This window comes from Ailuropoda melanoleuca, chromosome 5, assembly GCF_002007445.2.
Source record: "Ailuropoda melanoleuca isolate Jingjing chromosome 5, ASM200744v2, whole genome shotgun sequence".
Taxonomy (NCBI): Eukaryota; Metazoa; Chordata; class Mammalia; order Carnivora; family Ursidae; genus Ailuropoda; species Ailuropoda melanoleuca.
In genome coordinates this window covers 45,142,548-45,170,391 of record NC_048222.1, presented here as the reverse complement: position 1 = coordinate 45,170,391, position 27,844 = coordinate 45,142,548, and the positions used below count along the sequence as shown (strand labels likewise).

The 27,844-nt window shown below is 32.9% G+C and overlaps 1 protein-coding gene across 4 annotated transcripts in view; it reads right to left on the bottom strand.

The window, feature by feature from the left end:
- VPS13C (vacuolar protein sorting 13 homolog C) overlaps positions 1-27,844 on the bottom strand; it is a 171,404-nt gene that overhangs the window by 132,024 nt on the left and 11,536 nt on the right. For 3 of the 4 annotated variants that reach the window (XR_004625605.1, XR_004625604.1, XM_034660890.1), the window contains exons 2-11: positions 27,145-27,188; positions 24,469-24,511; positions 21,778-21,873; positions 20,186-20,287; positions 9,800-9,909; positions 7,538-7,597; positions 4,982-5,041; positions 4,076-4,156; positions 2,589-2,646; positions 989-1,116 (exon numbers count right to left, since the gene is read on the bottom strand). Coding sequence is in view for 2 of the 4 variants with exons in the window: in XM_034660890.1 (XP_034516781.1) it covers positions 989-1,116; positions 2,589-2,646; positions 4,076-4,156; positions 4,982-5,041; positions 7,538-7,597; positions 9,800-9,909; positions 20,186-20,287; positions 21,778-21,873; positions 24,469-24,511; positions 27,145-27,188 (782 nt within the window). In the remaining 2 variants the exon portion in view is untranslated. Of the gene's footprint in view, positions 1-988; positions 1,117-2,588; positions 2,647-4,075; positions 4,157-4,981; positions 5,042-7,537; positions 7,598-9,799; positions 9,910-10,183; positions 10,250-15,215; positions 15,279-20,185; positions 20,288-21,777; positions 21,874-24,468; positions 24,512-27,144; positions 27,189-27,844 lie in introns of all 4 variants that reach the window. The other variant, XM_034660891.1, reaches the window with a different exon arrangement.

Genomic DNA, 27,844 nt, shown 5'->3' with positions numbered 1-27,844 from the left:
CACAGTAAGAGATTGACAACAATAACTAGTAATAAAATAGAACTATTCTAACAATATACCATAGTAAAAGTTATGTGAATATGGTTTGTGTTTCTCTCTCAAAATATCCTAATTGTACTCCACTCACCCTTCTTCTTCTTGTGATAAAATGCCTAATGGTGAGATGAAATGAGGTAAATGATGATAGGCACTGTGACATAGTGGTAGGCCACTATTGACCTTCTGACCATACATTAGAAGGAAGATCATTTGCTTCCAGACCACAGCTGACCCATGTAACCAAAACCAAGGAAAAGGAAACCATGGAGAAGGGGAACTACTGTATATTTTTATTTGACTGCACAAAAGCTGATTTAGCTAAATCCCTTGCCCTCCTTTTACTTCCAGTTCTCCAGGTCTGTTATCCAAACTCCCGGGTAATACAATCAAAATGAGAGACAAATGGTGAAGAAAAAGAGCTGCCAATGTAGTTGGTCTAAAAATTAAATAGACAATATTTAATATAAAAGCATCTACTAAATCTGAGGAAGAAAAAAAACATATTAAAATTTTCCATTTGTTATAATTTGTTAAGATTCTCCACCAATAAGGAAAAGACCAGGGGCGCCTGGGTGGCACAGCGGTTAAGCATCTGCCTTCGGCTCAGGGTGTGATCCCGGCGTTATGGGATCGAGCCCCACATCAGGCTCCTCCGCTATGAGCCTGCTTCTTCCTCTCCCACTCCCCCTGCTTGTGTTCCCTCTCTCGCTGGCTGTCTCTATCTCTGTCAAATAAATAAATAAAATCTTAAAAAAAAAAAAATAAGGAAAAGACCAGATAAAATGAAGGAAATGATTTCTTAAATTTGGTATTTATTTTCTTAAAAAATATATACTTACATGTTTATATAAAAGAACCACTAGAGCACTGGAGAAGTTATAATCACAAAGGACAAAAGCAGTTGAGATTCAAAGTTAATCAAAGCTAGAAATGACCACCTGAATCTTACCTGAGGTTTGGTCAATTCAATGGCAATATTCTGTACTTCTATGTTCCAATCAAGTTTGGGTGTTTTGAGCTCTGTTTCTGCATAAGGATTCATGTAGAGCTTTGCAGAAGCTGATATTGGCTGGAAAACTTACATCACATGGGAAGACATAAGATATGTTTATATGCCCTTACATATGAACAACTGTAAATAATTATGAGAACACTGTTACTCTGGATGTATAGAAAAATAATCAAAAGTATGCAAAAAATTTAAAAAATCACTACCAAAAAATATTCAAGCATTTACTTATCTGCATAATACCAACTGCAAATTAAAGTGGAATCTCCAAGGAGAAAATTGCAGTCCTGTGCCTCTAAGTAAAAATGTACAGAAGTAATAGACAATCTACTCTTAATCGGTCTGCATAAAATTAGGCTTCTCTTCTTTACTAAAAGACATTTAATAATTTTATTATTCATTAAAAATATTAACAAAGTACGAACAAAATTTGATTGATTTGTCTTATTTAATCATTGGCAGAATTTAGGAACAGAATCACAAATTAAATTCATGTTACCAAGAAAAAAATGCTTACTGCTTTACAACTTTCAAAATGACCATTACATATATAACCTTAGAATCAAGTAAGAAAATATTCTTGAAGTTAAGAACTAGCATGAAAAGGTGTAGTGGGGAAGATGACAGACATGGTAAAGTAATATAATAAATTTAACTGTGAATGGCATTAAAATTAGATAAATTGTGATATCTTATACTATTTACAATTGCATAAGATTGTATAAAAATTTTAACTTAGAGGTTTTTATAAGTGGAGGATACCACTTATAAATGAAGTTGTAGATTTTTCTGAACTAGTTCTTTCACAAATGAAACTAAACACTTTCATCTGAAAACATCATCAAATAGACCTATGAACATAAAGAGTAAGTGCCAACTCTTATGTAATGGCAGTCAGCCATAAAAGAATATGTAAACAATAGTGAACCAGAGTTATATGGAATATGGAAGAAGAAGGGCATGAAAGCTGAAGACAAACATAAAGGAAGGGGTATACTCAATTTAAAAAAAATAGCCTCTTTGGAATGAAACTAAAATGGAGAAAACAGATGGCATAAATAAATAAACAGTCTGCTTTGTCAGCAGTCCATTTAAAAATAAGTAAAGGTGAGCATGCCAAGAATTAGAAAAGCCACTTGGAAAAATCTCTAGAGTGGCTGGTTTGTCATAACACTGTAATAGTGACATGGCAAGGCTGACCTGAATACCAAAATCTCAGAGATTTAGTTATTAAACAAAGAGAAGAAAACCTAATTCCGAAAACAAAGGTGAAAACAAGAAGGAAACACAGAGATCAAGGGTGTTTTGCTGTTGGGAGTAAACTACAGTCCTACTGCCCTCTTCTCTGTTACTGTCCAATGGTGTATGTGTCATAATCTATGCCTAAAAATTTGTTATAATCCAAATACGGTGTATTATAAAACTAAAATATAAAATTCTTTCTCTTTGTCAAAGTAACTTTACCAGAAAAAGTGTATTAAAACAGAGTATTTAATCCTATGCTTCCTACAACATGAAATAAACTTTTACTACTACTTACTATATTGATGGTTTGCAGGTATATTGCTACTTGTAAGAATACCACTTTTCAGCTGATCCTAAACAAAAATTTAAAGATGAGAATGAAAAAAAATGCACACATATTCCGTTACACAAATGGTTCTTAAATCAATATTTTTATTCTCTTCTTTGTAATTAATAGTCAAGAAGAAAAATACAGTGAGCATTACTTCTGGATGTATTTCTTTAGAATAAAATATATAAGTAGATCATCTTTTAAAATTCTAAAATATCTAAAAATGTTATAGCATTGTGTTCCCCTCTGACTTAAAACAAAAACTGGGGCACCTGGGTGGCTCAGTTGGTTAAGTGGCCAACTCTTGATTTTGGCTCAGGTCATGATCTTGGGGTCAGGCTCTGAGCTCAACAGGGAGTCTGCTTTCAGGATTCTCTCTCCCTCTGCCTCTCCCCCCGCTCATTTGCATGTGCTGTCTTCTCTCTCTCAAATAAATAAGTAAATCTTTAAAAATAAAAGACAACTAAACATCCATGAATTGGGATCTTGCACACTTTCTAGACAAATTATTTGTTACAATATCTTTCTGAGATAAGAGATAGAATCTTGGAATTAATTCAAGTTCAGAAAAGTCAACTCTTCTCCCTTTTCCTCTAAGTAAATAAAAAAGACTAGGACTAACTTAGCACACTGAAGTTTTGAATTAATCTTTCGCTGTTGAGGAAATCATTATCACAAATGCTTAAGACATTTGCTAAGGTCAACTATACTTCAATTTAAAATTTCTAAGGATATATTCTTTAGATCTGAAAAGTATCATCTTTCTTTACGATACTCTTTAAGTAATCATTCTTATATGAAACACAATGTAATGCCATCAAAATGAGAGTGCAAGAAACCATAAATACAGTTTTTAATTTAATACTATAGGTTATTATCTCACTGTATAGTGAATGATTTCACAAAGATGTTCAAAAACATAAGTGCTTTTTTAAAAAGAGTGGATTCTGGGGCACCTGGGTGGCCGAGTTGGTTAAGTGTCTGCCTTCGGCTCATCCTTCTACCTCTGACCCTCCTTCCTACTCGTGCTCTTACACTCTCTCTCTCTTAAATGAATTAATAAAAAAAATTTTTTTAAGATTTTATTTATTTATTTGACAGAGAGAGAGACAGCCAGCGAGAGAGGGAACACAAGCAGGGGGAGTGGGAGAGGAAGAAGCAGGCTCTCAGCAGAGGAGCTTGATGTGGGGCTCGATCCCAGAACACCGGTATCATGCCCTGAGCCGAAGGCAGACGCTTAACGACTGAGCCACCCAGGCACCCCAGAATTAATAAAAATTCTTTAAAAAAAATTTTTTTTAAATAAAAAAGTGGATTCTAAAAACTGTGTTTCACAATTCTGATTTGGTTAAATACAACTTAAACAAAAGATTATACCCTGTCCTCATTAAAGACCCCTTAAGTTAAAAAAATTTAGGGAGTTAGTTCTTCCAGGTATAAACTGAAATTACCAAGATCTGTTCCTTCAATCCCTGGTAAGACATGTTGCAGTTTACATTCCAGTAGGCGCTAAGACTATCAAGTCGTATAAGCTATAAAAGAAAAGTGAAAGAGGTCAAGCACCTAACATATGAAAACTATGAATCAGTATTAAAAGATTATTCTCATGTTCACCCTAGAATTATCCAATTGCCATTCTGAACTTTTAAAGGAAAAAAAACTGGGCAAAAATGGGTAAAATACACACATGTTAATTCATAGACTTTATTATTAATCTTAGCATTTGGTAAATTGTGCTTCCAGCAACACTATTTCCAAGGAGATTCATTCGTTCAATTATCAAATCTTAATTGAGAATTTACTATTTAACAGACTTCTACATGTTTTGCTGAGTAAGAAAGACATGATTCCGCCAGTGGATATGAATGACTGTTTAGAAGGAGGGGTAAGAGGAGGGGATTCTAGAACAGCAAGGTGGGGAAAGAAAGCAACATACTAGACATCTCTCTTGAAAATTCACAATGTTTATTAGCATATTGAAAGTATTGTAAAGTCCTGTGGTTTAAAACAAAATGAAACACAGTTAAACTATGTACAGCTTAGAACCTTAGTCAGTAATCTTGACCAGAGAATATTTTCTTCTACAAATCTAATATCTCAATTTTCTAATACTCCAAAAATACAATTTAGGAAATATTAATTTTATCTGATTTCTTTTGCTAGGTGAAGACCCTAAGCCGCGGAAAAGGTAAGTGATTACAGAACATCACACAGTAAGTGGCAGAGCCAAAACTAGACCTTACACTTTTAACTCATCATACTCCAGTGGCACACTGGGCTCCACTGAGCTTTCAAAAAACTACATTAAGTGTTTGTACCTAGAAAAATAACAAGAAATTCTTAATCCAGTCTAATACCTTATATATAATTTTTTCTGCTTCATTTAATATGCATGGAGTCCAGTGTTCATTTGCAGTCTAAAAGAAAAAAATAACTGTGAAACAAAGTATATATATCATAAAACGGTATTCTAGTATTTATAAACTGTTACAAAATAACCTAGATAAAAGAAAAGACATCTAGCTAACCATGGCTACTGTGAGCTGTTTCCTTACATATCTCTATGACAAAATCAAAGGAACAGTGAAAATAGAATTGAAGAGGTTCTAATTTAACTGAGTTCATTCATCCAGAAAATAACTGCTGAGCTACCTTGTGTCTGTGTGGAAGGAACTGGGTATAAATTAAAAAAAAAAAAAAAAAAGAGCCTATAAAATAGTGAAGGTCCGTATTCTTTTAAAAAATCAAATAAATAAATAATTATTGCAAAGAAAACCACGAGAATATGGAAATCACAGCATGACCATATTTCTAGAAAGTCAGTATGATCAACAACTGAGCATCCAGGGTGTTACTAATGGACTTATTAAGAAAAATTTCAAAGGAGTAGCAGAGTCAGAGTACAGTGGGTAAGGAGTCAGGAAAGGTGGGGAAAGAAAGATTGTAAAGGCAGAGAATTCTCTCAAAAAGTTTAGTCAGAAAGAAGAGAAAGAGAAGGAAGCAGTTTAGATAGGGCCTAGGTGGAGTGGAAGAAGGCTCAGGGGGGTCTTTTTAATTTTGTTGTAAAAGACAGACTGGAATGTGTTTAAATTTAGCTTACAGGAAGGCGTGAGAGGAGGGAAAAGTGGGAGGAAGGGGAGTTGAAGATTTAGGAAAGAGAAGGAAAAAAGAAAAGAAAAGAAAAGAAAAGAAAAGAAAAGAAAAGAAAAGAAAAGAAAAGAAAAGAAAAGAAAAGAAAAAAGAAAGAAAGAAAGAAAGAGAAAGAAAGAAAGAAAGAAAGAAAGAAAGAAAGAAAGAAAGAAGGAAAAAAGGCTCCCAAGGATATGGGGAGGATGGGATCCAGATCAAAGGTGGGAAGATTACCCTAGATGTAAGAGTTAGGTTGTAATTGGAAAGATGGAAAAAAGGAATGACATGGATACAGAAAGAAGTAAGTTTGGGGTTACTGTTGTTATTATAGTCAATGTAGTACGTGACGCAGGAAATAACTGAGCCACACGTGTGCCAAATGCTTTACACAAACTATCTCATTTAATCATTGCAAAAACTCTAAAATAAAGGTACTATTTTCAGTGAATGAATGAAGGTTAGACGGAAGATCACCATGGTAACCAGTACAATATGTTACAGGTGCTATAATAAAATATAAAGGGGAGCATAAAAGAAAGAATGATAAATTCTAAGAGGGAAGTGAAAAAGGAATGAGAAAGACAAGATGATATCTAACAAAAATTAAAACCTGAACAGAATCACCAGGAGACAAAGGGAAGAAAGTAATACAGGCAAAGAAAACAGTATGAAGAGTCTGAGAAAAGATACAGAGAATCAAACAATAATACACTCTAAGGAAACTACACATCATTCCTATGCACTAGTATGTCTCTATCAGTCAATGAGAGGTACATGATTATTCTGTAATTTTTTATTTTGTTGGCTAGAAGCTCAACATAAAATATTGTGCTCTTTTATGACTAATATTGTTAGTCTGGTCTTTCTGGAGCAATTATCTCTAGTCTTTATTATTGTATATTTCTTTTTTTTATCAAAAGCCACTTAAAATTCATTTTGGAAAGAAGCAGAGGATAAACAGTAAAATAAACACTAACTTCCTTAACTCCCTTAACTTTGCTTCTCCAGGATTTTTTTCCCCCAGTGTTTCTGCTTTGGTCTTCAATTTGATGGATATCTCTACTTATCTGTAGGGAAATATCATTCTGAAGGCCTATATGTAACCATGTCCTTTTTCTTTTTATGGAATTCCAATTCTCTTTTATTTTTCTTCCTGTTCCTTCCCTACTAAGGCCCTCTCCATACAACTATCATAAGACAGACATGTACCTAGCATGATTTACTGTTCATTGTCCTTAACTTTAAAACACTTTCCTACCACTTAGTTGTCCACAGAAAACAGAGGGGAAAATGTCCAACCTGAATGGACACACTATCTATCCTTAAAGATCTTTAGGAGAAAAACAAAACTGCATTATAAAATACATAACCACAATAAATGACCTTATATATATCTCAATATAATACTCACAATAACACACACACACAAATATACACATTGATAAGCCATTTGGAAATTCTATCTGCCTATACCAAGAATGAGAACATGATCTATAAAAATTTACCTTTCCCTATTTTCCCACATGTTTAAGACACAGCTTTTAATTCTTTAAAAATGTTTGGTACTGGTATTTCGATATTTCTTAAGTTCAAAGACAAATAAAAATAATTAGAGAATGTAATAACAGCATCACTATAAATTCTGAACTTCTAGAAAAACTGTAAAAAATCATACAAAAAAATAAAATAGCTATTTGTATTGATAGTTGATTTTAGGCAGTTCACCCTGTGACTCAGGAATATTTTACAGGTTTCACAAAAATTGTAAATAAGACCAACATTACCAGCAGACTAAGTTCTCCCAGTGTGACACCAAATGAAAGAGGCTGCTGTGGATCAGTGACCTAGCAAAAAAGAAAAGGTGACGTTAAAATACACCGATGGGGAGAGTGAATTCATGTTCCACTCTGTACAATGGGCAACACAGGGCAATCAGTCTACAGGTGTCACATAGCCCAAATGGATTTGTGGAGAAAAAGGGAATAACATGGTTAGGATTATCCATATTTTATAGGCAGGACACTGATATGACACTTTCCCAGTGGAACACTTTTCTGATGAAGTGAACTCTTTTCTAACTAGATTCTTGTTTAAGCAATGAAAAACAGACAGTTTTCTTTATGTTTATCATTAACGACGTTCTTCAAATATAAATAAAACAAGATGTCACAGATAATAACACTGTCACTAAATTACTTTTAAAACATTGGCGATTTTCGCACTTAGAAATGTGAACTCTTTAAGTCTTTAATACCCTTAACTTTTCAAAAATGCTTTGTTAGGAAACTCCCAAGATTCTTAACATTCAATTTCCATAGTCTCTTAACCTATGAAACTTTTGTTCTATTCCTGATTTTCAATTCTTAAATTATATTGATACACCATGCTTACACTGTGCCACAATGCGAACAATGTCATTGTTTTAGACATCATAAGGATGTCCAAATCATATAGAGTTTGTTTTTTTTTTGGGCCTGAGAGAACCCAGGGAAACTCAAGAGAGAGGAAAAAAACATAATGTTCTAAGTCATCCAAAGTATAGTCACATAGACCCTTCTCAAATGCAGGAAAAATGCATGCTCTAGAAAAACTGAAAAGCACAAATAGCATTATGAGCTCAGTTTTTAATAACCTCCTTTATTCCCACACTCCTCTTTTTATACCTACGAACAACTAGCTCAAAATAACTTGCGCCTATTTCAGAAGGAACTTTCCCAACACACAACCTCACTTGCCAAGCCACTACCCACAAACTATTGCTATCACCCAATGAGCATTTTTCTGATAAATTATTACTTTTCCTCCCCCACTTCCTAAACTCCATCTTTCACTATCCTACGTACAATAATTAAGGTAATCATATTGAAAAAGGAATGATACAAGAAAAGATCTCTCTGCATTTTTAATTCTTTTCCTTTTAGATTATTTTAGTGTATTTTGTCAGTGATACCAACTTGAACATAACTGATGTACTTAGCCCACTCCTGTGCTTCTCTGTATTTTTTTAATTAAAGAAAGAGAAATGATGTACCTTTCTAATTATACTTGCTCAGTAAAAAAAGCTGAGTTCAAGTTCAAATTGAGGTTCTCATTCATCAATATGCCATTAGTTTTAAGAATAATTCTTTCACTTTCTTGATGAGTTGATTTGTTTTGCTAAGTTTGTTTAAACAAGGGCATTGATGAGTTAGGTTTTTTGACATTTATTTGTTGACAAAGTTCAGTTTAATGACTACACAAAACCAAAAGGTAAAGTCAATATAAGATGGAGACATTATACCTTGAACAACTACAAATGTGTCTTACTGAAATTTAAGTTCTAAAAGGAACTTATCGGGAAAAGAAAATAAATTCTATATATGTCAGTACTGCTTTAATTAAATCCAAATTTTAAAAGAGATAGAATAATATTTCCATCATCTTAGGTAAATGAAAAAATTCAAGGTTATTTTACATATTTTTCAAACTTTAAAACAGAGCAATGTATATTTAGCTTAAAATTAATCAGCAAATAGTTTTTAATCAACTAATGTTAAACTCTGGTTGTAACTGAAGTGTGGTTTCTAAACATACTTTTGCACATGTATGTGAGTAACTGTGATGTTCAGTCCAATTTGAAGGAATGTAAAGAGAACGGGACTAGCAGTCTACTGACCTGGGGTTTAGTCCCCTCTCTCTAACTACCATTATAATTGACTGATTCCATCACCACTTGGAACTAATTTTTTTGTCAATATAGTTCCTTAAAGTTGTAAGAGTATAAGTCTTAAGGCATTAAAATTCAAAATAAATAACAGAAGACAATTGGAGAATCTGTCATTTTACCTTTAGAAAGAAGCATATGGTGGTTTTATATTTATACACACAAACGCCCAGCAAAAAAAAAGTGTGACACACAAAAGAAGATACAGTAGTGTATTCACCAGGAAAAAAAAAAAATCTTGTATTTAAAATCCAGTACAGGTAACCCACGTCTAGACAAATCAATAACTAATATAATAAAATATGCATTACTAACTTAAACTAAATGAACTGAAATTACTTACATCATCTTCATATTTAATGTGAATGTCTGTGATTTTTACTTGTACATTTTTAATAACTTGGGTTGCTAACTTTTCTAAAAATGTATCCTTTTTGGCTTCTTTTGGTTTATCTATAAAAAACAGAAAAATACAAGGTCAAGAGTTGAAATTCTCACATACTTCATACTCAAATGACCAAAGGACAGCTAAGGCACTACTCAATAGAAAGGACAGCCTATTCTGGTGTCCTTGTTTTATTTTAGATTTTAGACTTTAATATGCAATTGTAACTTAAAACTTATTTTTGAAGTTACACTGTATCTAACATTCATTTTACCTTTGAAGACAGAAATCAAGTGGTGATGTGTATAAATAACACATGGCATAAAAACTACTTTTACCTACCTTTCGAGCGATCAAGACCTTTAAAAGGTTTCTTAAAATGTTTTTTGTGCTTTTTACGTTTACGTCCTTCTCAGTGGAAGCATTTTAGTGAGAAAAGGATAAAATTCAAGTTAGCAGACTAGAGGACAGAAAAGAAAACAAGAGAATTCTTCCTGACAGCAAATTTTGGTACAATTCACTTTACTTTATTCTAAACTAACCTGCTATTTCAATACAAACAGAAGTTCACACATCTTCTTTAGTCTAGAATAACCTTTAATCTAGCAAATAACTTGGCAAATACAATTACACAAAAACTGGGCAAAATATCCATCTATAAAGCCCTTCAAAATATTTATGACTTTTTACAATACAAAGTTTAATTTTAATTTCAATGTTATCAAAATATTGGAAATGTAATGACAGAATATAAAACTTTCAGGGAAAGGCTTTTGTAGATATATGGGGGGAACACAGGAACACAAATGAAATGAATGGGTAGGTTGCTGACAGGTGACTTCCCTATTTGCTTATGAGGTGTATCATAAGCAAAAATAATGAGTTAAGGATACAAAAAACACCAAAAGGGCAAAAAAAAAATGTACACTGAACTGTACTTTGAAATTGGCTTAATAATTAATTCCTTTAAAAGCTCATCCTCTTTTATTTGGCACTGCCTCACTTTCATGGCATTAACCAATACCCATCTTATCCAAGTTACAAACTTCTACATTTGACTTCCTACTAGACATCATCTCTAGTCTGCACACAAGATGGTCTCTGTAGGTTTCCCCTGCCTCTAGTCTCCACTCTACCTCCTACTAAACATCTTTTCACAGTGCCACCAGACTGATACCTTCTAAAATACCATTCACGGCCTGTTAATCCCCTGCTCAAAATTCTTCTAAAGACTCTCTGCAGCCTGCCAGATAAAATGAAGAGGTGTATGCATGACACAAAGTTCCTTTCATGACCTAACCCCTAACTCCCTGTGCTGTTCTATCTCCTCTACTCATCCTTGAATCGGACACTTCAGAAACACTATTCTTAATTTCCAAAACAAGCCTAACATCCTAATGGCTAATGCTGCTCTCTCTCTGTATATATAGATCATTCTCTGAACTTCAGTTGCCCTCCCTGAAGTTCTTCGCCAGGCAAACTCCTAGGAGGCTCCCAAATCTCAGGTCCACTAAGGCCCGTCTGAAGCCTTCTTCAACTATTTCAAGCAGCTCCAGGGCCATCTACCTCTACACTTTATAGACTTCCACTAAGCAGTGATTATATTGAAATCGAAATGTTTGTACAACTGTCTTGTCACCAGGCAGGACTGCACATTAGGGCAGGAATTATCCAGTATCTGGGCACAAAGCACATGATACACATCTGTTCAAATGAATCAAAAAATCCACACTGAACATTATAAAATCTATAAATTCAGTTCATATTATTTATATAGTATTTGACAGACTATACATGAAATTTGGCTTGAAATTTTAAAATTGTTCTTCCTTGATATTTTAAAGCAAATTGTCCTGCCACTATAAAAACTATAAAGAACCAAATCCTGGGTTTCAAGAATAAACCTTGAGTTTCAAGAAGAAAATATTTAATAAACACACAGAGAATCTGTACTTTGCTATTATCAGTATTTCTTGCCATAATGATGCTCCCTGAGTCTTTTTCATTCATAAATTAAACATTTAGAGAAAAACTGAGTTTTCAAAGAATATCACTTGAAAAGAAACAAGAAAGCCAGAGTAGCCCTGAAAACCATCCCACTTGGCTAGAACAGCTTTCAGAAACAGGTTTAGCTGCCTGGGTTTAGATCTTACCATAACTCACTCTTCTTATCTTTCTGGCTTCACAACTGTTTTAGCTCCATGTTCCATCTCTGATCTCAATGTTACATGTATCATGTTTAAAACTTTCCAAATAGTTCCAAAATCTAATCTGACTGCTACACAGTTCTTCAGAGACAGTTTCTATTTAATGTGATAGATACTAAATTTGTGATTCTTTTTCTTTCTTTTATTTTTTAATAATATTTATTTTGTTATATTAGTCACCATACAGTACATCCCCGGTTCTTGATGCAATGCTCCATGATTCATTACTTGCATATAACACCCAGTGCTCCATGCAATACGTGCCCTCCTTAATACCATCACCGGCCTATCCCAATCCCCCACCCCCCTCCCCTCTGAAACCCTCAGTTTGTTTCCCAGAGTCCACATAAATTTGTGATTCTGTATCACTCTTTAAATTAGTCCTCAAATATCTGAGAATCGTGACACCTTTAATATACTTACTTGAGAACCCTTAAAATTTTTTATTAGTGTGGGTTACAATTATTGATATTTACCATATTGGAAATCAAAACAGAAATTTTAAAAATATTTATTAATTCATATTTTAAAAAACATTACATAAAAAAATAAAAAACATGTGATAGCACTGATAATACATATTTATGAAAATAACTGTATTTTCCAAACAAAAAGTTGTAGTAAAAAGAGAAGCACTGTTTTACATTCTTACAAATCTCTTTAATGTCTGGCATGGCAGAAGACAGCTAGATTCACCTATCTCCTTCTGCCTTTGGTCTGCTGAAATGTTGTTTAGATTGAAGCACATGAAGAAAATCTGACCTAACTACAGAGATGTAATAAAAAAGGGAGGAATATCCTCATGGTCTTTTCATGTAATTATGGATACTACACCCAAACTCAACAAGTAGTAATTTCTTAAAGGTTAGGTGCACTTTGGAATCTGAAACTCAATCAATAAATTTTTCATCTGAATTAAAATCAACTGGTCTACTTACACTTTAAATGGACCTTTGACACATACCTCCTTTTTTATAATGCATTGGTAATATGGAAATATTGCTTCATTGAATTATGCAGATTTTTCTCAATGTTGAGTGATTTCATTATTTAAAATCAAAAATCACATTTGTTAGTATCACCACCAATCTCACCACAAAAGTCTTTTAAGTACTGGCAAGCTGCCAAGCTCCAGGTGGCAAATACAAGTTTCCAAAATTCTGATTTTTGCTCAAAAGCTAAAACATCTTATTATTGGCAACAAACATCATCAGTTTTTTCTTGAAGTTGTTTTGTTGAACACGCGAACACCCAAATCTGAAAAATAGTCTGTCAATCACTCTTCCATGTAAAATGGTTTTCCAGGGAAAAAGCAACTACAAAAAATGCACAGGTATTTTTCCTTGTGACAATTATCCTACTTATCTGCTTACTGCCCATTTTCCTACTTTGTCACATAAAATATTAAAAGATACATACTCAAGAGCTTAAGTTTATTAAAATTAAATTTTTCCTATTCCATCAAAAACATTCATAAGTAAAACTAGTGCTCTTTTTCTTTTCATCTTATTTTTTACTGTGAGTACATGGTATTGAACAATACAATGGCTGTTAGTAAAGTTTGGTGCACTGCCCTGATTCATGCTAAGACAGCCACAATTTTACCCAACACTGCTTTCACACCACCCGAACCAGTGGTGGCACAGTGAAAAATCACATATCATTCTAGTATTATTATGAAAATAGTTTTTATGTTCTGAGAAATATGCTCTGGAATAATTTTTTTAAATGACATCAAATAAGGAAGGAATATACATTCATAAAGTAAAAAGATTAAATGATCATGAGCTACATTAAGTCCTAGCCAAATGAATCAGATATCATCAACAAAATTAACTATTCTCACTTCAGAATCACCAATATTCTGGGCCCAGTTTTTTATCCAGGTTAATGCAGTGTTTTTAAAAAAGTAAACTCTGAATCAACTAGGTTTTGCTTTATAGTGACCACTGTTTGTTTTGGTTTTTTGAGGGAGAGGGATTGTTTTTACCACCAATGTTACCCGGTGATTTTTGTTATGACTTGTATGGGGACTAAAATTCATTTGTACCTTGAAGGCAGATTACTCCTAGGAGGATCAGAAAACACTGCCCTGGCAGACTGCAGGAAGTTGGTCTAATTATAACAAAATTAAACAGTGAGCCATGAGTATTTCCAGACTATCTTTTGTATTAAATAAAGTAATTGTAAGACAAATTAACATAGTCAGTTACACTTGCTGAAGGGATAGATTTTATTAAAAGAGAAACGCCTTTCAGGGTAATTTCACTCAATGCTGTGAAATTTGCCATGCAATTCTTCTTCCATTTGTCAAATGAACCTAAATATTAAAGAAGCTTCTAGCTGCAAAAGTAATTCTAACATAATGCTGTTTATGTTTCTAGTACAGACCCCACTTGCCACTTAATCAAAACAAATTTTAAATGTGACTAAGTTAATATAATAAACTCCAATAAAGTTATAGAAAATATAATCAAATACATCAAAGTATTTTTTATAATATCAGAATTATAATTATTTTAATGTACTTGTATGTATTAAACTCCCTTCCATATAAAAAATCCTACTGTAAATCCTAAAGCAGTAAGCCTTCAAATCTGCCTTTTGTGAAGCCTCAAATTTCAATATGCTGTATAAGACAATAGTGCCTCTGGAGCTCCTACAGAGATAAAGCAAATCTGGAAGAATATGAAGAACCCCAGAGGAACACTTCTTATCAAGGCTCTAAATAAAGTCTCACTCACTAAAAAAGGTCCCATTTTATTGCTTTTTACAAGTCTGAAAACCACTGCTATAGAGAGGAATTGACTAATTGAGAAACTACTACCCTACAGAACCAAAGTCAGGAAGGCAGTCTGGATTTGAAAGTTATCTACAGATCGAACTGTAAGCTTCACAAGGGCAGGAGATCATGTTTGCTTCACCCCATGAACACTCAGCATCCAGCACAGTGCTTGCCATAAGAAGACACTAAATACTTAGTGAATGAACAAATGGCTACAGAAGGTTGGGAAGTGGAAATGATGGTAAAGGAGAAAAACATGAATTACATTTCCATATTTTCTTTTAAAAAATGGCATATCATCAAATGGGCTCCATTAAAAGCTCAAAAGTGGATATGAATATAATTTTTATATAACTAAATATAATGAAGCATGCATACCCACCAGGCTTGATGTCCTTGTAAACAAAGCTTTCCAAGCCATACATGAACTCCCCTGAATGTGCGCCTGCATCCGCATGGCAGCAGTAACCAGAATGCAAAGCATTTAATTTCACATGTAAAACATGTCTAAACTTAATTCAAAGAATTAGAAATCATGTAACAGACAAGTAAAATGTGGCAACACCAAAACAATCTATTTCTAAGGAAATATTCACAGTGAAACCATTTCCTTTACAAACTTTATTATCATAATATTATAACAAAATTTTCTACTGATTAAAATTATAACAATAATTTCAAATTAAGCAAGGCAGACAAATATCAATTATGGCTAATGTCTCACTGAATTATTTGAAATTTGCAAACAGAGCAAAGTCTGCTATTTTGGTTCCCTTTTTGCCCACTGTTTTAGCCATTTGCAGAATGAAATACTGCTGTGATATTTACACTAACTTCGGAGTTAGGTTTAGTCTGATCTGTTCCCTTTAGATATATTGTCTGAATCCTTTCTATCCATTCTTGTTAGTGTTGGCTACATAACACCGTCCTCCATTTCCCTCCTCACATACAGACACATGAAGGCAAGTTTAACCTTGCTAAAACACAGCTTTGATGGCATCACTCCCTGGTTTTTAAAGAAAGGATGAGGAAAAGTTACTACTGACTCTCCCAATGGTTACAGACAGAAGTCCGTGATAACACAGAACTAAAAATACAGGATCTAGATAGAACCAGAGCAGGTTCAAATTACAGATCCATCATTTACTAGGTGTGTGACTTAGGACTAACTTGCAGCTTTCTCAGCTGTAAAATGGAAACAATAATAGACTTGTATCACAGAATGATGACTATTAAATAAGTCAATACATATGAAGCATTTTGAAGAATGACTAGCAAATAGTAAATGCTCAATAAATGTTAGCTGCTATCATTGTCATAACCATCACCATTATCACCATCATGGCATGCAAATCTCTGAAACTTGACCTAAACTCAGCTTCCCAACTTATATCTAACTAACTACATTCCATCAAACCCCCAAATTCTTAGTTATTCCCCCTACACGTTCTATACTTCCCTCTCTTTACTGTCCCCTCTACCTAGAAGACCCTCTTCTTCTTTTCTGCAAACTCATTTTTAGACATAGCTAAAATATTTATCTTCACAGTGTCTGCCCTGATCTCTTTGGCTTAACGTGGTATGTTCATTCTGAACTCCGTTACCACTCTTATCTGTACCTCTTTGAAGAGACTCAACTTTCTCCTGTTTAGGATTGATTACGCACATTTCTTATTTTCTCAACTAAAATGTAAGGTTTTGACAGCAGGATTCACGGATTTTCTGATTTTTATGTTTCCAACAACATGTTGAGCAGATTGGTATCAGATTTCTAAGAAGTACCTGGTAACTAAATGATATTGCCTTCAAAATTCTAATTTTAAACCTAGCATTCTATTCCCCAGCCAAATAAAACAAGTGCTCAAGTAAACAAAGACTTTCAGACTTGAAAGGATTTTAACAATTATATCTAATGTATTTTTCTTAAAAGCTATGAGATACAGCAAAGTAACTAACAAAGAACAATAGGCAAAGGACCCAGAAAACAGTGAATTAAACACAGAACAGGGATGAAGACAATCCCAAGATGACAACTGTGCAGCAGGTCTGAAAAAGCAACCATTTCAAAGGGAGATCTCCAAGAGAAAAAAGGGTCCAGGGAGGGGACCCATAGGTGAGTAGGGGCAACTGGAAAGTAACACTGATAGTCATGTAACAAATTTCACGTAGCAAATGAAAAGAATTAAAGGTAAATTTACACAGAAAACAAAGCAAATGAAAAAAAAGCATTTACAAATTCAAGAAAAACAAAACGTTGCATAAGAAAGGAAATATAACCATAGTACAACATTTAACCTACACAGTGAACAATTACACCGTCATAGTAATATAAATTTTGACTAGTAATTGGCCCAAAATTATGACATAACCATATTATGAGGAGAAGGAGGGGAATTTAGAGTGAAAGGAGATGGTAAGAGAAGTAAACTCCTTGACTACCGTAAGAGGAAATCCTAGATAATACCTTACACTAATGAATTAGATAATGACAGAACATTAGTTTTTCTAAAACCGTGGTTCCCTTTAAGGAATGGGTTTAAAGCGTAAAGAAGAGTGCAACAGGAGTTGCACATTTTTCTGTTGACATTTTTCAACAGAAGTCTTTTAGGCAAAACTATTTAATTTTAAGGTGTGTGTATACATCACTTAGATAAAATTAACATTTTAAATATAGAGTATACAGGATTTGGGAATCTTTGGCCTCACTAGGAATTTCATTTTTCCCTTTATTTTATAATAGCCTTCCAGGAAAATAAGCTCACTACAATAAAATAAAGGGAGAAAAATATCAAGAAGTTTATTTTTACAGTTGAGCAAACTGTTTAGAAATGAACTCACGTATATATCAATTTGATTTTTTCCCACATGATTGTGGGCAGTACTGTACTTTAACAAAAGAAACAAATGAAAGTAAAAATACTTTCTTAAAGCAGATTAGCATGATGATTTTGTTTTCGATTTTATCATCTGCTGCTTAGAGTTGAATCACTTTCTCTCCTTACCTCTCTGAGTCTCTACACATGTGCCATGGTACTTTTATGCTTTTAAAACCAAGAAATAAGTGAAAAAATAATAAGCCTCAAAAATAAAGTATGGCATTAAGTAATAATTATTAATAATGGTGAAATGCAAAGGATCCAAAGACCAGGGTGTCTTTTATCATTCATATGAATAATAATACATGAAAATGTGACCCACATTCATAGAAAATTTAGGAAAAAAATCATATGCAGTCAAGATAATTAAATTCAGTGCAATTAAAAAAGCAATATCAATATATATCCCAATTATCCCATATATCACAATTCATCTCTTTTATTTTTTTAAGACTTTATTTTTTAGTAATTTCTATACCCAACATGGGGCTTGCACCCACAACCCCAAGACCAAGAATCACATGTTCTACCAATTGAGCCAGGCAGGCAACCAGAATTCATCTCTTTTATACTCAAAACATTTTTCTAAAAAATCTAACATAATAATGTTAAAACTCAGTATCACTTTCTGAATTTTAGTTCTATCTCAGCAAAACATAAATTTTATCATCCAAGAAGCTACAATGTAATTATTATATATTATATAAGCCTAATAGTCCTAGTTACACAAACATAGTGCCACAGATGTTCAGCCCCTATAAATATATCAAATCATCCTTAACAGCCTCTCTGCCAGGCCTAAACATATAAATTTCCTAAGCATTAAAGATCCAGGAGTCAAAATTTCATAGGTACTCAATATAAAATGTATAGCATGTTATCATTTGCCAATTAAGCTGTCAATACTAAAACAGGACAGACTATACATGCTTTTTCTTACAGTTCACTGGAAACATGAAAATATTTTTTAAACAATTACAGTTATTTCCATCCAAAAATAAAAAAGAAAGAGGAATCTGGGGTTTGTTTCTGAAAAGGAAAAATATAACTTAATTTTGTATATACATAATAAATTATATGAGTGTATAATTATGCTATTATATATATTATGATACATTTTATTATCTGTATCAATTTATCTAAATATATGTCAATATGCCTACTCATGGATATGTACCATTAAATACAGTGTGTTAAAAAATATTCTTAATCTGACCTGTATCAAGAAAGAAATGAAATTCTAGTGCTCTCCGAGTCTTTCTCCTCATTTTATGGAACTATTTCCACATATACTAATTACCAAAAAGTGAAAAAAAAGTAAATAATCACACTGAATTGTCATAAAACAAAACCATTTTCATCTTGCTTTATTTAGCACTAAAAAGTAATAGAAAGAAGAATACTGTTTTCATAAAAACACAGAATTCTTAAGCTTCAGAAGACAAAATATGCTCAAGTATGAAAAGAGAAAGAAAAAAACATTTTTAAGCTTTTAAAATTTTCTTCCATTAAGACAGCCTCCTCTGTATTTTAAGTTTTTAAGTAATTTTTTTGTGTAAGAAACTTTTTTGTATAAGAAAAAGCACTTGGGGCAAAAAGAATTAGAATCACTGATAAAGAATCTTAATGAGCAAGCTATTTTTAAGAGAGATTTACTGATTCAATTAAATGTCAGCAGCTTAAGCTAGTAAACAAAATCTAGTATATCTGAATATAATTTCTTAGTATATCTCAATATAATGTTGAATACAATCAGCAACTGGGGTGTAATCTGACTTGAAAGAGAAAAACTGGAGGTTTGGAAAAATCCTTCAACTTATCACTCTATAGACTGCTTTTTCATCTGATCCTTATTCTTGCTCCATAAGATAAATCCAAATAGTCATCAGATTTATTTAGATAAAAAAAAAAAACTAAAACTTAAGGCAAGATGTTAAAATGTTGAAATCTGAAGAACCAGGTTTTAAAAAGTATCCTATACAATATAAAGAGATACAGCTAGAAACAGAATTACAGCACCATTTCCTCTAAACATTATCTCACTATATTGATATGCTGAACCTCATTAGCTTCCATAGATACATCTAAAAATGTAGATTAAGAACCTATTAATATTTGGCAAAAACAAACAGGTCTGCAAGAACTCACGGAAAAGTCTCCAAAAAGTAACACTGTAAAAATGACTAGTTGAGGAAAGTGGGAAAATTAAACTGGCAGTGAGATAACACAATCACATGGCAATGATTCCTAAATGTAAGTCATGAAAATATTTATAGTCAATATTTTGAGATATAATTGTAGAAGAATATTCTTTCTTTGGAACCATGACTTATGGAGGCTATGAAAGCATCCTCTCTACAGTGCATTAAACATATCTAAAATATAGGTATATGTAAGTTTATCTAAAACATGAACATATTGTACCACTTCTCAGCCTTTTGGCTAAGATCATGTGTAAAACATAAACATATTGTACCTTTCTCCGCTGCTTTTTGAAGGGCTTCTTCAATTCGGGATAGCTCTTTCTGTTTAATATCTTGCAAGGATTTTTCTTCTTTTTCAGCATCATATTTAATACCTAAAAATATATAGTTAGCTCACACACTAAGAAAGGCAATTATTAAATAAAGAGGAAAAGTTCAATCACATTATGATTGCGTGTTTATTTATACTGTAAGTCCTGTAAGCCATTTTCTTTGTAACTCAAAGAGCTGAATTCTTTAAATTAGTTTTACAAAAAGTTTAAACAAATAAATGATTCCTATTTATTTACAAAGCTTTTATCAAAACAGAACCGAGGAAAAGAAAGAAATTAAAGGGACAGAGGAAGAAAGGAAAAAGGTTAAGAGGGGGAAAGAGTGAGTAGAAAGGTAAAAGGGAGAAACAGAAGGATGGCGGAAAATAGATAATTTCCAGTTATTTTGTCTGAGGGGTAAAATTTTGAGTAACTCTAAAATACATGTAACACCCAGTACTAGCTGGTATCAATACAGATTGATAAAAAGACTTTCAGAAAGTAATTCAAGAATATATATCAACAATCAGAAAATATATATTTCCTTTTCATCTAGAAATCTCATTTCTGATAATGTATCCTAAGGAAATAACAAAAAAGAACAAAAAAGATATCTATAAGAATGAGGTGCTTATAATGTTCAATGTATGAGCCCAGAACAGTAGGCAGCTCACAATGAAATATCATACAGCCTTTCAAAATTACCACTAACACATATCAAAAATACATTAAGTAAAAAAAAAATAGATCCATGTTGTACATATAATGTATTAAATGCTGTATCAAATCAAATATGTACATAGTAAAGATTGGAAAGCAAAATATAAAAATAAAAATTGTGTTTGCTTTATTGTTGGGAAAACAAGTAATTTCTCCCTAAAATATCCAAACTTTTCTTAATATTATATTGTTATTCTAACTGAAAAAAGAGTTATAACAAAATATATTACGTAAATAAGCACTACTCTAAGGATATACTGTATGGTGACTAACATAACATAATAAAAAATTATTTAAAAATTAAAATAAATAAATAAATAAATCAGCACTACTGCTTTACATACAACATTCATTAAAAATTAAAATACTTTCATTTACAATGAAAAAAATTACCTATTTCACACACATTTTTGAACGAACATTCATTCAAAATCAGAGACAACAAAATAGAGGGGAAAAAACTTCCATTCTTAAATCTGCAGATTAACACATCAGTACTTTTTAAAAACTTACTTCATTTCATTCTCCAAAAGGAAATTATTTAATGCATCTCAACTTAAAATGAAGACTTAGTTACAAAATAAATATTCACAGAGAATAAATTTAACAAATGGTTGGAATTACTCTTTCCAACAACAACATAAAAATATTTTATGTACCATTGTGGCAATATATATGTGTATATATGTAAAATATATGTCTATATGTGATATATGTATATGATTAGTTTATTTAAAGTATGTTCTATTTTATTAAACATATTAAAATATCTAACCAAGGCAACAATTTAATTTCACTATGCTGTTGCTGAATGGTTATAACCCAAAACATACTTGCTCCAGGGACAACAAGCAGGTATAGTCCCTCTAGGGTCGCAATAACTGCTTCTCCATAAAGGTTCTTCCAAGGAATCTTCAAAGTTAATTTATCTAAAGAAACATAATTTCAACCTTAAATTCTTATTTGGGCGGCTCCAGAAGATACACATGTCCCCCTTCCAATTAGAGAAAAGGTATAACAAAACCCTTCACACATAATATGTATATCACTCAGAAAAATGAAAAAATTCCAACACTGAAGTTTGCAAAGATCTCTTCCATATTAGTTACTATTAGAAGTAACTATTCATACTGCTTTATACTTTTCAAACTTTCTGATATCATTTCATTTGATATTCCCAACATATGATAGAATGAGACAGCTATTATTTCAATTTTGAAAACTGGAAACTCATTCCCAGAGAAGTTAAAGCACGTAAGTCTACTTAAGTCATCAGTGTGGATGCCAGAGTGACTCAACTACTTATACCACCAGAATTACCTGCACCTTTAAATAAAAATGCCTGAAGTTCAAAGACCTGTTTATATAAATCTGTTGAGTTTCCTAAATAGCTCCCATGTCAGGGGAGTCTAGAGGTAATGCCAGTATACTTTTGGGCTATTTCTAAGTCTGATGACTTTATAGTGAGAACCACCTATATGTATAACAGATACTGTTACATATCTAGCTAACTTATAAACTCCTAAACAGTTGATCTGAGGGGTCCCGGGTGGCTCAGATGGTTGAGGTCTGATTCTTGATTTCTGCTCAGGTCATGATCTCTGGGTCCTCAGATAAAGCTCCAGATGCGGTCCCTGCTGGGCATGGAGTCTGCTCAAGATCCTCTCCCCCACCTCCCTCTGCCCCTTCCCCTGCTCACGTGCATGTACTCTCTCACTCTCTCTAAAATAATAAAATCTTTAAAAAAAAAAAAAAGTCGATTTGATTGCCTTTATGGTGAGCATGAGACTGAAAAAGTCAGAAATGCCCCTTTAACTATAGCACAGCAAAAAACAGATTGTCTGTTCCCTATACCTTTTCTTCTCTCCACCTACCCTAACTCATTATCCTCCCCCTTCATTATCCTGAATTCCACTGTAATTAAGTTAGTCATAACACTGCCTCCCATTTATAGAACAGGAAATTTTTATATTTTTAAGTAAAAGGATAACCAAGGAGCACGAACAAATATGTCTAGCTCTTAGAAAACCAAAACACTCTTGAGCTTACTTAGCCACACTGACTTTACAGGTTAGGTGCAATATTTTAACCTAATAGAAATTGAATAACAAATATAAATGCTCCATAAACCAAAAAAGGATAAATAATAAGAAAATATGCTTTGCATCCTTATATGTAAAGGGTCAATGAGTAACCCTGAAGGGAGTCATTAAATTCTCACAGTATTTTAAAAGAAAAAAGAACAAAATGTGAAACATTAGCAAACCTCTTCTAAAATATAAACCTAGTTCTAGTAATATAATAATGGAAAAGTTCTTTAAATACAACTCATCCAATACTCTAAAAATGCAATTTCAATATGTCCTAAAATTGGATCTAACTTCTTTGGAGACAAACATATATTCATCCTTGCCTCTCCCACAGCTACCTATGTAGTCTCACACATAACAGTGTGTGCGTAAATATCTCAAAGGCAAAAGAAAGAAAGAATGGTTTTAACTTTACTCTAGGATTTCAATTAAGCATGCTGAACCACAATACTTCTAGATATCACCACAGCTAAACATCACCACTTCACACAGCACAAGGCTCTGTATAACAGACAAATGAAAAAGAATAATGCATGCCCTAGGGATGCTTTCAATCTAAGGGAATGTCTTCTGTTTCAAGACACAGAAACATAAAAATGTTATTTGAAAAGGAACACGTATAGGTGATATAAAGTAGACTCAAACAGAAGTATTCAAGTAATTGCGAAGAGATGCTAGAATAGTGAAAGACAAAGCCTTCCCTGAATACAAAATAAATGAAGAAGGAAAGCCACATGGTGAAATAGCAGGGTGATGAAGTAGAGGGAATGATGGTGGGCATAAGTGAAAATTCTAAAGTAAAAGCAAGTTGTCTAGGGCTGTAAATTACATTTTTAAAAAAGTAAAAATCAGGTAGTATGGAATAGTTGAGAGGACTTCATGGGTTAACGTTCTATTAAAAAATTTCTTCAGCAAAGATGAAGGCTTAGCTATGGATGATCTTAGTGTAAGAGTTTAGCCTTTGCAAAGACTTTCTACTTACCAAGACATATCCTCTATAACACGTTGCTGCATAATATATCAAGTGAAATGATTGAATAAAACATGAGGAAAATAAGCTACACTTAAATTTTATTTACTAGAGTTTTGCAAATTATACTACTCTCACATATAAAGAAAAAGCATACAGAACTTACATATCAATTTTGAAAATCAAGATATATTTTGTGTAGTAGAACCAAAGCCTAAAAGGTATCATTGCACTTCAAACGTCCTTTCATTTTAGAGGGTAATTTTCTACGCTTTCGTCAGAAATTCTGAAGTATTTATATATTACATACAACATGTATTAGGCCCAGAGCTCCAAAAGCTCTAGCCAACATAAGCCAAAAACCTCTCACATTTTTGTTCAAGCTAAAAAATGTTTTAGATTAAATAACACCGGAAAAATAGAAACTAAAAGGATTAAGAATAACTCAAGTCAAGAGTACTTACCAATTTGGCCAGCTTTGACTTTAAAAGGAACATCCAACTCACTCTTCAAAAGGAAGAAAAAAATTTAAAAGAAATTTTTAATTATTAAGCTCCCCCCAAATCACCTATATATCATCATTTAAATACACAATCATCTCAAAAAAACATGAAACAAATTTTCTGTATTTGAGTAACTCAGGACATTGTTGGGGAAAAAAAATTTCTATTGACTTAAATTTGCCTTTGAGGAAAGAATTCACAAGAGAAACAAAACTATAAATAGGAACAATAGGAAAAGAGTTTGTAGCTAAAGAAAGTAATTGGATAAACTGGTTCCTTGTTTTAATAAACGAAACCAAGACAGATAGAAATGCCATGAACTTTAAAAATAACAATGGACACTGCTTATCTAAAATACTAGAATAGGAAAAAATAGAGTCCCTTCACAAAAATTAGTTGAAAACAATAACTAAACAACTATTTTCACTCAAATAAAACATTTGGTAAATAAACAAAAGAATCTTGAAAGGGAGATTCTCCTCTTATTACTTACCAAATTAGCATTTACTTTAGATTAAGTTACGGACAGGTACCAATCATTAATAAAAACAAACTTTCATTTACCTGGATTCCAAACCACTAGAAAGTACAAGTAACTTTTTTATTCACAGAGTACTAAACACTAACTGATATTCACAATGATCACTTGAATCTTTAGAATTATTAAAAATTAAACCAATCGGAACAGCCCTGTTGTTAGCTGTACCTTATTACATACTAATACTATCAACCTGATGACGGAAATACAGTACTTTAGGTAACAATTAACTCAAATAATCAATTTACCCAATCATCTGATTACTCAAACATTCTAGGTGAATAGGAACTGAATATAATACTGATCTTTTTGTAGACCAAAAACAAAATTTCTCTCTGGCGGTAAGAGAGCAGCTCTATACCCAAGGTGGCAGAAGCAGTTGCAGGGGGCGGGGGGAGGGTGGGAATGCATTCAAGGGCATTCATATTGTACTTTATGTTATGAAGAATACAAACTCTAAACTATACACTTCTAAAAGTTTGGGCTCATGCTCACTTTGATCCTCATGAAATAATTTTTCACAAAAAATAAATGTAAAGAATCCATATTCAAAGTAAAACCTCATCAATCCAATTTAATCAGGGAAAGGATACTAGTTTGAATTAATGGAGAATATTAATTACAAAAGAATTTATTATATTTAACTATAACCCAAATTCAAACTAGGCTAACACAGAGTTCAACTGGTCTCTTAAGTTTGTTAGATATATATCCTCTCACCCCAATTCTATTTATACTTCTTTCCTTCTAAAATATTTTCCTAAAATGGAAAAAAATAACGTTTATTCTGATCTCCAGCAAAAGAGTCTTAAGTTCTAAATTTTGGGGTAAAATTTAAAAAGTTGCACCATCCTATATAAATAAAGGAAGAGAAAGAAAATTTAAATATTTTGAGTGTCCACTACTTGCCAGGCTCTACTTTTAATCTTATTCAAGCCACAAAAGCACATATGTATTATATCATTTTGTATTATTAACTCCAATTTAAGGACGATTAAACCGGTGCTCACAGAAACTGAGAAACTTGCCAAAAGTCACATAGCTGATAAAAGGGCAGAACTAGCACTGAAACCCAGGTCTGCCAGACTCCAAGGTCCATGCCTTTTCCACCATGTCTGCCAAGTTGTTTTCAGTAGAATATAATCAATTGTTACTTCTCATGACAAAGTTCTATTCCTGGGATCTTCAATACCCAAAACTGGCTTCCCTGAGACCAGTCATATTAGCACTTTGGGTGTAAGACTCTCCTTAATTACACAGTTCATCATGTAGAAATCCAACCAGAAGTCAATGCTAGGATTATAAAACATACTGTAGTTTGTTAGAAATCTGACCTATTAATTAAAGAATAAACTCATTCTGAGGCACCCGAGTGGCTCAGTGGGTTAAGAGTCTGACTCGATTTTGGCTCAGGTCATGGTCTCAGGGTTGTGAGACTGAGCCCCACATTAGGATCTATACTAAGCACAGAGTCTGCTTGGGGTTCACTTTCTCCTTCTCCTCCCTCTGCCCCTCCCACCCCTCACGTGTGTGTGCTCCCGCTTGCTCTCTCTCTCTCTCTAAAATAAATAAATAAAATCTTAAATAAACTCATTCTTAAGTGACTTTATAAAATCAAATTAAGTCCAATAGGCTAAAGCCTAACAGGGAGGGAGGAGGAGTAGGTGATGGAGAGCTAGAATCCAAAAAATCTACTTGACTTGTTAATATTACCATAATATTATAAGGCTGGACCGTCAATGTATTTCAAAAAATACAATTATTCATTTGATAAATTGTTAAAATAAAATTTTTACCAAAAAATATGTAAAGATAATTCTGGAGAAAATTATTTAACATAAGACAAATGTCTACTACAAAGCTATTCAGTCAAATTAAGTCAAGGAAAAACATTCCGCTTTCCAAGAGACACCATTTTGATCAAGAGGGAAAAAAATCTAAATTTTTAATTTCAGATTTTCCTATAGCAGTTAAATAAGTAATCCTTCTCTGAGTGACTCAATCACTTTATCTGGTACCTGGTACCAGATACCAAGTAACCAAGAATTTCTAAGAGCTTACCAAATTAACTGAGTAATCAACATAGTCTGAAAACTTACCAGAGCATTTTCTTTTATCTGTAGGTTATCTAAAGCCACATTACCTTTAAAAAAAAAAAAAAAAGAAGAAGGAAAAATATGAAGTTAAAATACCAATTAGTGTAACCTGTCATAATGCAGTACCAAACACTACGACACTATGCTAAGTGCTAAGACAGTGGGTAAACAAAGCAAACTTTAAGATCTTAAGCAGCTACCAACAAAAAGAGTTGCTATATGTGTACGTGGTAGCATATATATAGGTTGGCCCAATACAAAAGAAATTACAAAATATTTAAACTGGCTAACATTCAATAGACAATGAGAAAGAATTTGGAGACTCTCAGACTGGAGAACTCTAGAACCAAAGAAAACACCTATCATTTTGAATGATTAAGTTAAAAACCTCAAAAAGAAAAAAAAAAAAGGACATAAAGAAATGACTATTAGAACAGATCGATTATATTGTAAGCCAGGACTGTCTCCTTAATTATGGTATCAATGAACATTCTCTATAGGAATGTAATGTCGGTCTTTTAAAATTCCAAACATGCTACCTTCCCAATGATTACTGTTTATGGTTCTCAAGTCACTTTTTTGTTTTAAAGTAAACTCTCCACCCCCAATGTGGGGCTCGAACTCATAACCCCATGACCAAGAGTCACATGCTCTACCAACTGAGCCAGCCAGGCTCCCCTATGGTTCTGACGTTGCTTAACTA